Below are 12,546 nucleotides of genomic sequence, written 5' to 3'. Positions count from 1 at the left end.
ATGCCAGGAAAATTGGGCTCATGATGGGGTCAGGGTTCTTTAGAGCTCTGAAAGTTTATGTCATGGCAGGCCTGCTCATGCTCAATACCCATATGTGACTGCACTGGTGTCCAGTTGAACATCAGTTGCAGATAAGTGCAACCATATTTCTCTAGTAAACCAGTTGAGAAAGAATATAATTTTTCAAAAGTTCTCAACCTCGTAATTTCCTAGCTCTTGCCAATCCATATTACATTTCCTTCACTCAGTTTGAACAAGTTTGTGCAGGTCTCATTCTATTTATACCCAATTGCCAGTTGTGTTTTCACTTACACATAGGGACTTAATTGAAGAAACATTGTGTCATTAACTGTTGTGTTTACCCTTGAAAGCTAAGCTGTTTTTTCCCACTTTTTTAATCACTAAAATATTGTTTTAGTATATTATGACATCCCAAATATCTAATTAGGGAGAACCAAAGAGTCAGAGTGAGTCTACTATTGCAGAGAAATAGCATGGGTTTGGAATGTCTCCCCACATCCTTCAGGACCATCGTGAGTGAAAATTGTGGCCTATATCCAGTCAGACAGATGAGAAACTTGTGTCTATACGTTTTTTTTTTTTTAAAGAGGGCATTGAAATTTTGTTCCTTGGAGTCAGGGGACCCTCAGTAATAGCATAGTAGAAGTCTGCAGTAGGAAGGACTGCCTCTCCCGGTATAACCCTCCGCATGCCTTCCACTCTGCAACTCAGGACCTGTTGGTGGTTCCTGGCCCTAGGGCCTTTCAACTGTCTTTGACCAGAGAGAGGGCTTCTATGGTTGTGGCTCCCTCTCTTTGGAATGCATTAACAGAAGAGACTTGCTTCCTTCAGGATTTCGTGAAATTCTGGAGAGCCTGCAATGCAGAGATGTTTCTTCTGGCATTTGGAGGCTGATTCAGATTTTATTGGATTGACACCATATGATTTATTTATTATAGATAATAGACTTGAGTAGGATTTGGTGATGGCACTGTTCTTTTATAGATGTATGGATTTTAATGTTTGTATTTTATTGTCTTACTGGTTTTTAATATTTGTATTCCTATTTTAATATTGTATTACCTATTTTAATGTATGTATTATTTTATTTTTATTATTATTTTAATAGTATTTATATGCATGCTGTAAACTGCCTCAAGTACCAAATACGATGGAAAGGCAGTATATGTTAAATAATTAAATAATGGAAATATCTGCTCCCTCTTAAGAAAGCTTAAGTACCCTTCTTTGAATTTGGATCAGTACAGGACTACATGTGTATACTTCTATTACACATGCGGGCTAGACACTAGAAATAAACACAGTTCACAGATGCTAGACCTGGGCCCACAAAGGAGGGGGATCGTGTGAGATGATGAGAAGTGTGCATAACTTTCTCAAAATTCATTCCCTCTTCCACAATGATTGCTCAGTCATTCCTTCACCTCCAAAGTCACTGCAAGTTAAATGAATAAACAGGCCCTAAATACTTTTTTTTGTAAATATTTTTTTCAAAACAAATAGGGATACATAAAGAAATGGGAACAAAAGTTTAAATTTTTTTTAAAATTAAAGATATGCATTACACGGACTATCAAAATGCAAAACCCATATAACATTTAAAATATAGTTTTCAGGTATTTAACACAAACATACTCAGGAGTATTTCCTCCATCCTAATGAACCTCACTAATCAAGCTGGTTAAAATGAAAAAAAAAATGATTTAACATTAACTATTATAAATTGTAAAATATTTAACATTATATATTGAGATACTTTTTTCCAAAAGGTATATTAATAAACTTACCTTACATCTAGAATTAATTATATATGAGCTATTATATCATAAAATTATTAATACAGATTATGTTATACTGATCAGTTAAGTAACATATATATATATATATATATATATATATATATATATATATATATATATATATATATATATATATATATATATATATATATATATATATAAAAATATATATAATTATATATATTATATATATATATATTATAATTATAATTATATAATTATAATTATATTAATTGTTATAATTAATTGAAGAATTAAAGCAAACTTCATTTCTATTGAAAAGCCAGTTTGGTGTAGTGGTTACGAGTGAGAGGACTCTAATCTGGAGAACCGGATTTGATTCCTCACTCCTCCACTTGAAGCCAGCTGTCAGTCACAGCTTCTAGGAGCTCTCACAGCCCCACCCACCTTGCAGGGTGTTTTGTTGTGGGGATAATAATAACATACTTTGTAAACTGCTCTGAGTGGGCATTAAGTTGTCCTGAAGGACAGTATATAAATCGAATGTTATTATTACTTCATGCAAATCAAAACATCACAGAATTAGTCTGTATCACTTATTTCCCATCTTTATCTGTAATAGTAGTGCATATTCACCACATGTGGTAAAAATACCTTCTGTTTCTTTAACAACAACAACATTCAATTTATTTACTGCCCTTCAGGACACTTAACACCCACTCAGAGCAGTTTACAAAGTATGCTATTATTATCCCCACAACACCTCACCCTGTGAGGTGGGTGGGGCTGAGAGAGCTCTGGAGAGCTGTGACTGACCCAAGGGTCACCCAGCTGGCTTCAAGTGGAGGAGTGGGGAATCCCATCCCATTGCCCTTAACCACTACACAAAACTGGCTCTTAACCACTACACCAAACTTTGCACTTCCAACACACCCCTATGTATTTTTTGTCCATTTTTTCAGTATCTTTCAGGGTAATGTACCATCAGTAAAACATCTTATATCATTTTTCTCTTAATGTTTGATTTGCAGTAAATTTTATATCTTTCATCCATACATTTTCCCACTCTTGGAATGTTATCTCTTCTCCAAAATTCTGGATCCATTTCAACATATGACCCTGAGTACTTTCTCATAATCAATTCCTTGCAGGGGCAAAGAGGAAAGAAAAGAATCCTTGGCCACCCCACAAATTCCCTGCACTTCTATTCTTTCTAAATTCATTTTGAATTTTTAAGTAGAAAGATAAAGGTGAGTTTTACCTTATTCAGACAGGGACAAATGTACCACATAGAAACATTGTAAAACATTCTTTATTTTTTGATATTTCCTTACTAGGAAAATGAATTTGTGTGCCGGATATCAGATCTACAGGATGAACGGCGGCATCGAGACCACCATATATCTGAACTGGATAAGGAGATACTTGCACTGCATGAAAACATAAGTGTACTAACCAAGGAACTAGAGTTCAAAGGGAAAGAAGTTCTCAGAATACGTAGTGAATCTAACCAACAGATTAGGTATGAATATTTGCAGCATCAGGTAACATGCTGTAAGTTTTAGTGGCTGGATTATTCATTCAAGACTTAATTTTTTAGATGTTGTACAGGCTATTTTTAAATTTATTTATTGGTTTATTTACAGCATTTATATCCCACCTTTCTGCCCAATCAGGACCACCAAGTTGGCTAACAATTAAAACAAAGTGTTACAAACAGGTCACAAAACCAATTAAAATCAAAACTAAAATACATATATAAATCACAGAGATGACAATTGAAACATAAAGCAAGAAGGAGGGGGTCATTGAGGGAACGCCAGACAAAACAAGAAAAAATCTTCGCCTGCTGGTGGAAAACAGTGATAGAGGTGGACAGACAAATATCCCTGGGGAGGGACTATCAACGTGGGCACCATGACCAAGAAGGCCCTCTTTTGGGTTGCTACCTGTCTGACCTCAGACAGTGAGGGCACCCAAATCAGGGCCTCAGAAGATGACCAAAGTGGTTGGTTAGGTTTTATAGGAGTAGGTAATCCTTAAAGCATGCTAGCCGAAAACCATATAAGTCTTTAAAGGCACCAGCACTTTGAACTGGGCCTAGAAGGTGCTGGTGCCTAGAAACAAAGCAATTTGGCAGCCAGTGTAGATCAACAAGGCTGGAGTGATATGGTCGCTACTGCAGTCAACATGCTGGATGCAGCAACCTGCACCAATTGAAGACGCCAAAGACTGTTCAAGGGCAACTAAATGTAGAGCACATTGCAGAAATGTAATCTAGATGTCACCAAGGTATGCACCACTGTGGAGATCCTTTCTGCTCAGGAAAGGCTGCAGCTGGCTAACCACTGGAATCTGGTTAAAGGCACTCCTCGTCACCATTGCCAGCTGCTTAAGTGGCAGTAAGATGAAGTCCAGAAGCACACCCAGGCTATGGAACTGCTCCTTCAAGGGGAGTGTAATCCTATCCAGAACAAGACGATAGTTCTTCCACTCACCAGTAATACTTCCATCTTGTCAGGATTGTGCTTCAGTTTATTAGCCTGCATTTGCCAAAAACTGCCTCCAGATCCCAGTATCTGGGATCAGATAGAAGAAGGAGATAGAGCTGAGTGTCATCTGCATATTGGCGACAGCTCAGCTCAGATTGCCAGATAACCTCACCCAGCAGCTTTGTATAGATGTTAAGAGCATGGGGAATAAGATGGAACCCTGCAGGATTCCATAGATCAAAGGCTACTGCTTAAACATCTAGTTAATCTTAAAATATCCTTAACATGTTTGTTAATAAAGCATTAAAGTGTATGATCTACTGAAATAAGGTAGAAAGCTAAAGAAATGTAAATAGCAGATCCAGATTTTGTTGCTTTTATTAATTCTACTACAGAACAGAGTCTTTGCAAACATGGCAGGAAATCAAGATGAACAAAGCTAATGTAAGAATAACCTTTTTAACATAAAATAAATTAAACAGGCTGCATGAACAAGATTTAAACAAGAAACATGAGAGAGAGCTGGATGTCATGACAGCAGACCACATCAGAGAGAAACAAAGCTTGCTGGCAGATTTTAGTAAGACCCAAGAGCTGCTGAAGGAAATTAATTCAGCTTTGCAAGTTTCGTAAGTTTTATTACATTAACCAATGTTATATGTCAGCTAAGTTTGAGTGGAATTATCTATACATTGATAAATTATGACTGATATTTGAGAGACATACATATGTAGAAACATTGTGTTAGTGGGCACACCAAGCAAGAGAAATTTGGGGGCGGGGGACAGAACCCTAGTGTAGCTACTGACCAGCGGAGACATTTTGGGTCTAAAATGAGTGCATGATTAGACTCACAGAAATGTAGAGGAGCCCTAATTCTTAATATATTGAAAGGATTGAGATACATTGCTGTGTAGTGTGTATTAATAAAGTTGCTTAATATTACAAAAGTCAGTTTATAAGCACCATAAACATTCGAAACGACACCAATTCTTGGTGAACCATCTTAAATTTATTTTAAAATTACTGAGATGAGTGGAAGGCTCCTTTTTAATTCCTTACAATAGGAAATTGTTTTATATTTATTTTCCCATTCTGTAATTATGAATTGATCAAAAGCAGTGTGCTAGTACTCATTTCCAAGCATTACCAAGTTAGCAAAATTACCAAGATAAGGCTGATGTTATTGAAAGCTGTCTCTGAATGTATCTCTTTGGCTACAGAATCCTTCTTGTCCTTTTCATGTCAATTTCTTTCTCTCCTTCTATGTTCTTGCCACTGTGTTGTTGTTTTTTTCCTACTAGGGCAATAAAAGGTTGAAGGGGAAAAGGGACATCCTGATAGCCTTATTTTTATACAGAGGGAGATTGTAGAAGGCAGAGCCCTGCAATAGACTGTTACCCTTCTTTAAAGCAATTATTTTTCATATTAAAATATATTAACTATCACTGCACACTTAAAACAACATTTTGATTAATAATTCATCTTACAGGTACCATGGATTACTTTGTATGTTACTGCTCTCGATTTATATTGTGATAATACAATGATATACATAAATTAGGATAATTAAGAGGGTGGTAGCAGAACAACTACAGGTATTTGTGGATGAATCCTCTACCCTGGACCCATTCCAGTCTGGCTTCCGGCCTGGCCATGGTATAGAGACAGCCCTGGTCGCCCTCATGGATGACTTACGGCAACACCTAGATTGGCGCGGGTCAGTGATGCTGGTACTTTTAGATATTACAGCTGCATTTGACCTGGTTGATTACAATCTCTTGACCCACCACCTTGCCACTGTGGGGATCTGTGGGACAGCCTTGCAGTGGCTGAGCTCCCTTCTCCATGGCCAGGGACAAAGGAGATGGGCTGGGTTGTCAACAGTATGAGGATGACACCCAGCTCTATTTATTGATGGACAACCAGCTAGATGCCACCCCAGATTCCTTGGCTGCGTCTGGACGCTGTGGCGGGATGGTTATGAAGACGGAGGTTCTGTACATAGGTTGTGGGTCGACAGGCGTGGGATCCCAGCTCCCAAACCTCGACAATGTGTCACTACAACTGTTGTTGACAGTGAAGAGCCTGGGCTTCGGATCACTTTGGAAAGCTTCAGGTGGGAAAGGGGCGCTTTCAAACCCCGCGGCTGGATTCAGCTGACTGGCAGAGGAGGGGGCTTCCCCACTGGTTAGCTAAAGACTTCCGCGGGGTTTGAACTTAAAGCGCCAGGCAAGGCCGCAGCCAGGGGTGCACACACCACCATTCCCCACAACCCTGCCACCATTCCCCGACGGCCACACTGCCCACATGATAGGCACACGATTGGCAAGCAAAGGCACAGTCAATGCACAGGCACAATCCCTGCAACTTGTCAACACCTCCTTCCCTCCCCCCCCACTAGAGAGCAGGCAGCTGGGGCCTACATGCTCCCACCATCACAGCACCCACATGGAGGAACACAAGTGGGAGGAGCTGCCCGACTAAGTGTCAGGTGAAATGCCTCCCCCCGGAGGTGCAGCCTATGGCAAGGGGGACATGTGGCAACTGCCCCTCCTCAAGAGAAGAACTCACTGGAGGGACCGGGTCACTGGCCCCCCTGCATGGCTGGGGGCTGTCTCCTGGGCCACTTTGCCAGACAGGGCTGGCCTCCCCACTTGGCCGTGCACACATGGATGCAAGGGGGTGGCCTGCTCCTCACCCCTGTCTCTGCAAAGGATCTGTGTAGATAAGGGGGGCATCCTGGCCAGACCCGATCTCAGTTGTGCCCTGCCAGGAGGTGCTCACAGGAACCTCATTCTGGCGGCTTCCACAGCCACTGTGGCCACCCCTGCAGCTGCTGGCCAACATACCCACACCAGGACAGAAGGGCCACTTGCCATGACCCAAAAGACACCCCCCCCCGGAGATGCTGGGAAGGGAGGTCATAAGCAAGTGGCTCATCCAGCTCAGTCTGCCTTTGGGCTACTTAGCCTGATCCGATTAAGATTGTTAATCTTGAGAATACCACTAGATAGCTGGCAGATGCTTGCAGGACCACACACATGCTCCAACCTCTCTGGACCAGTATTCCACATGGAAGTACCAATCCAGAGAGGACCACAGCACTCTCACCACCTTTTTTTCCCTTCAGTACTCCCTGCCCAAGAGCCCCGCGGCGCAGAGTGGTAAGCTGCAGTACTGCAGTCCAGGATCTGCTCACAACCTGAGTTCGATTCCAGCAAAAGCTGGGTTCAGGTAGCCAGCTCAAGGTTGACTCAGTCTTCCGTCCTTCCGAGGTCGGTAAAATGAGTACCCAGTTTCCTGGGGGTAAAGTGTAGATGACTGGGGAAAGCAACGGCAATCCACCCCATAAAAAGTCTGCCAAGATAACGTAGTGATGCAACATCCCCCCATGGGTCAGTAATGACTCGGTGCTTGCATAGGGGACTACCTACCTACCTCCTGCCCACCGTCTCCGGATAGTCCCTGGGTTAACAGTCCCAGTCAGAATAGGGGACTGACAGGCAGCCACCTGTCCAGACCTCCACTTTCATTGGTGAAGGGAAGAACTCCTCTGGGGCCAGGGAGCCCCCTGTGGGTGAGTGTGTGCGCACGGTGTGTGTAGTGGCCCACTCCTCCTCCTGTGGATCATTCTCACCCCCCTGGCCACCATGGCCATTTGCCTGGTGCCTCAGACCCCAGCAGCACTGAGGGAGGCTGATGGCCCTCTCCCCGCACACAGGTGAGCCCCACATCCTACCCCGTTTGCTTTGCTACCATTCAAGGTGTGCCAGGCAGTATGGGGGGAGCGTGCAGCAACAGCCCCCACGGGATCAACAGACCCCCATTCCACTCAGGGGCTGAGCCACCCATTGGGGCAGAGGCACCTGCTGGATCCTTGGGGGCACTGCTTCTCAGGCAGCCCTGGGCCAAGGACCCCCCTCAGGGATCCCAAGTAGACTGCCCAAGGGGGGAATGAGGGGGAGCTACTGTCAGCCACAGGTGAGCAAAGAGCAGGGTGTGACTAGTTGTTCGACACAGACTTTATTGAACTGCCAACACAGATGAGGATGTCTAGCTGCTGTAGCCAACTTCCCTTGGCTGGGTTGGGAGCCGCACCTATTTGCACAGCAGTCAGAGCCACAAGAGCTGATCCTTATGTTGCCTTCTCAGGAGCTGGGTTGAGTCACTGGCTGCCCGGGGGACGGTCCATGGCAGGGCTCAGATAGCAGCTGAGAAGGATCACCGGAAGCTGGGACAGCCATGTTCCCTGGCCCCCCTGACAGGTCACAACCTGCCTGAAAGGGAAACAGACACATGCATGGTCAGGGGCCAGGCCTCGTACAGACCACGGCCAGGTCTGTCACATCCTGGGATGCTGTTCATGGCTGGGGACAGCAGCGGCAGCTCCATCGTCACAGGTGCTGTTGGTAACCAGATGCCTTCTCCAGCAGGGAAGTCATCCTTGTCTACTTTTGGTTGTTCTGCTCCCGGGGTTGCTTGGAGTTCTGATCCTGAGAGGGGGACAGTCAAGGAGTTACAAGCCTGCCATCGTGGGGGAGTTGCAAAAATTGGTGCCCAGTCATCCTGATCTGTGCCTGCACTGTCTCCTTGGCCAGAGGAGGGGGGAGCCCGGCAGCAGGGATTGGAAAGGCAAGGGCTGCTAGGAGCACCCCAAAAACAGCTACATTGAGCATGGCTCTATAGATGACTGTCCTGTGGCAGGCATAGGCCACGCCAACTCTCGGGTAGGCGCCATGAGCGCCAACTGCAGAAGCCAGCCTTTGGGAGGGTGTGGGTGGGGAAAAAGGGAGGCCAGTGTCGATGATCAGGCCAGGGCAGCTGCCTCTCCAGGTCCTTCTTGCCTGTTGGTGCCCTCACCGCTCCCCAAACCAGGAGACAAATAACCTGTTAGGGAACTTGAGTGGTGGTAGTTAGACATTCTGGATGTGGTTCTTCTCCCACATGAGAGTGCAAGGCATGCCTCGAATTTCACTAAGTTCCCCCTGCACATTCTTGCCCTGCCACCCTGAGACCCTCTCCTGCCTCGTGCTCTGAGTCCCCACGGCAGGGTGGTCTCGGGAAGAACCTCCGTATGCCTGCCACTTACCTGTCAGAGGTGCCCTGGCTGGAGGTTATGTAGGGTGCCCAAGGAGCTGATTAGGCATGGAGGAGGGGGCTTGGCTGCTGTGGGGGTGCAAGCAGATTGGTCCCTGCAGTAGTTGGCGTCCTATGCTCCACCAGGTTGCTTGAGTGGGGCTGGCATGGGGACGATAGACTTTTCCCCCTGCAATGGGCAGATATGGGCCACACTGACATTTTTTGTGGCATAACTTTCTGCCACTGCTGGGGCATTCCCATGCCCAGATCAGCTTAGAAAGCCAACTAACTCACGGCCTGCCTCTTGGCCCGCTGGCGTAGGGACTTAAGCGCTGGTTACGCTCGTGCCCAGCCACCGTGGTGGGCACCAACAGAGGGATGAGGTAGAGCAGCGCTAAGGGAGTTACACCAGCATAAATCCGGAATAAGACAGCATAACTCCTAATCAGCTTCTAGGGTGCTTTCAGCCCCCCCCCTCAGGATTGCACTGTTAACTTACTATAACAGAGAAATAAGTAGATTTATTTTAAAAATAGGCTTTGGTTATTGAATATTGGGATGTAAAATTTCTTAACTCTGTCCATCCATATCCCGTATTTTCTCTGATATGAAAAAGCTATCAGTTATAAAACCTGAGCTAAATGGCTCTTTTTAACTTTTCACACAAGCAGACTAATACCAGTGAGACAGAGGACAATATCTTAGTGTTAAATGGTGAGATGTATTTAATAAATTTTTGTTCATCAACTGTCATTCAGTTGAGCTTGAAGCCTAGAAAGTAATATTTAACCAGATCAAATATCTGCTTCTGAAAAAATGCTCCTTTGAATCTGTAAATTACATCTAGTTCAAGATGTTTTCAGAATAAAACTTGGGCTGCCTAAATGCTAGAACTTTTCCGAGGTATTTCTGCTACTTCAACTCTCTAAGACTTTTTTGAAATTCAAAATAGACAAAATGTATAGAAACCTGTGTGTAGACTTACCATCATTGCTTGGGGGTGGGGAGGGTGTTATTGTTTTTTCTTCTATGTGTAAATAATTTTTTAAATTATGTTTTTTAGAAAATTTTATTATGATAAGTTGGACAAGGTTCATGGCCCAGGCATATAAACCTTGTTCTTGTTCTCTCCCATCTCCAAATAACTTCATATCCAGGTCATGTGTGAAGAAGCCCTTAGACAATCGGTAATTATGGCGCTTACATTCCAATCAGGAATGTGGTTCATACCAAACAGCGATCAGCAGTTGTATTCAGAAGTTATGTAGCTTTGAACAAATGCAAAGCTTTATTTGCTTGGGGTCTTCCATATTGCTTTTCTGTACATTTGTGTTTATTTCCTTCTCTTCTTTAATGCATCTTCACCTCGTTTCACTGCTTTTCACAGTTTTCTTAATTGCTATTTTTCTTTAGTATTGTATCGTTTGTGCTGAACTGTTTCACAAGACAAAACATACAGTAATGTGATACTATCTTCCAAATTAAGCATTTTATTTTATCTTTACTGAAGAAGGGGATATTGCTTGTGGCTCTGCGTAAGTCATATTGCTAGCTATGACAGATGAAGCTCAGAGGACTATTTTCTCCGTCATAGCCAACAAAGGGAGAACCACACTTGAACGTAGTAGACTGTATCACAGCCATGTTGTTTGTCCTTTCACTGAATTCATTTGTTAGTATAATATCACAGTATTATACTTGAACAAGTTTATTATAAACCCATAGTTGATGTTTTTGTCTCCTATAAAGTTTAGAAGAAATGGAAGAAAAATATCAAAACAGAGAATCCAGACCAGAAGATTTGCAGCTTATTGCAGAATTGAAAGACCTGATTGCAGAAAGGGATCAGCTGATAAAGAAATTGATTGTAAGACAGTTTAATGGTCTTTTCTGGTATGAGCATGCAAAAAGTTAATAACAATCTCTTAAAAAATAAAGATATGTTAATAGGGCATTAAGGGGAAAATTTCAATAGAACACAGACATTCCAGAAATTGTATATATCAGGAAGAAAATGATTTATTTTACTTAAAACATTTATTACCCTTTCTACCTTAGAGGATCTCAAAAAAACTCCTTTTTTGTTACTTCAAATTATTTTAAATCTTATTTACATAAAATCCAGACATACTTGAGCTTTGATTTTTGTGTTGATTTAAAAAGACTGTTGTTTTACTACATAATCATCTTGATCATATATAGAAAAGCTAGACTTAGCTGAAGCAAGAAATAACGCTTTTAATAATCTAAAGATGCCTACAGGTGGGTTCAAGATTTTCGGACTCTTAAGTAAGCGCGCTAAGAGATTATTCGTAACAAGAATGAGATGGGATGCACAAACTAACATTAATCTTTGGGGCTTTGTGCAGTCCCACATTGGAATTGCACAGACCAGCTGCAAAAATGATTCCCAGAACTTTCTAGAAGACTAGGAGTGCCCCTTCTCCTTGGCACTTTCCCACCAAAAACATCACATAACCAGGAGTAGGGGCGCTATTCCCTCAGTTCTCTTTTCGCCACTATGGAGAGATTTCCATTGCTGCTCTCCATTTTTCCTCAACTCATTCTTGAGGCTGAGAAGACTGACTTCTCTTTAAAGGTTTTTTTTATCATAAGTAGTCATTCTGGTGAAGAATAAAACCAAATTTAGAGAAGAAAAGTTTCCATTTTCCCTTTGTCATGACTCAAGACTGTGCTGGCTGTGCCTTTTAAAAAGATGCTGAAAAATATCAATTCTGTGTGCCATATCTCTTGGGGATTGTATTTATTTATTATTTATTTTATTTATAGTTCACATTTCTTATTGAGACTTAAGGAAGATTACACAGTGTAAGTCAGTACAATCAATTTCAAAGACATATTGTCGAAGGCTTTCATGGCCGGAGAACGATGGTTGTTGTGGATTTTCCGGGCTGTATAGCCGTGGTCACACTGAGAGATCTCTGTCTTTTGGTGCTACACCTCTGAAGATGCCAGCCACAGCTGCTGGCGAAACATCAGGAACTACAACGCCAAGACCACGGTTATACAGCCCGGAAAATCCACAACAACCAATTTCAAAGACATTTCAATACACGTGTAATAGGGTATATTGCAAAAATTTTAAACCAGCAGAAATCCAATACAAAGTTGAAGAAATGCTGAAATAGAGCATAAGTAATTCTAAGATTGACATATTAAACAACATAGGA

General features: G+C 42.6%; 1 protein-coding gene across 6 annotated transcripts in view; it reads left to right on the top strand.

Annotated features, from left to right (window-relative positions):
* Window positions 1-12,546, top strand: part of FAM184A (family with sequence similarity 184 member A) — a 110,397-nt gene that overhangs the window by 85,095 nt on the left and 12,756 nt on the right. For 5 of the 6 annotated variants that reach the window (XR_008597080.1, XM_054981115.1, XM_054981141.1 and 2 more), the window contains exons 13-15: window positions 3,119-3,303; window positions 4,756-4,902; window positions 11,105-11,222. Coding sequence is in view for 5 of the 6 variants with exons in the window: in XM_054981115.1 (XP_054837090.1) it covers window positions 3,119-3,303; window positions 4,756-4,902; window positions 11,105-11,222 (450 nt within the window). In the remaining variant the exon portion in view is untranslated. The remainder of the gene's footprint in view (window positions 1-3,118; window positions 3,304-4,755; window positions 4,903-11,104; window positions 11,223-12,546) is intronic. The other variant, XM_054981124.1, reaches the window with a different exon arrangement.

Source organism: Eublepharis macularius, chromosome 1 (genome assembly GCF_028583425.1).
Source record: "Eublepharis macularius isolate TG4126 chromosome 1, MPM_Emac_v1.0, whole genome shotgun sequence".
NCBI classification, from domain to species: domain Eukaryota; kingdom Metazoa; phylum Chordata; class Lepidosauria; order Squamata; family Eublepharidae; genus Eublepharis; species Eublepharis macularius.
This window is presented reverse-complemented; position numbering and strand designations above follow the sequence as displayed.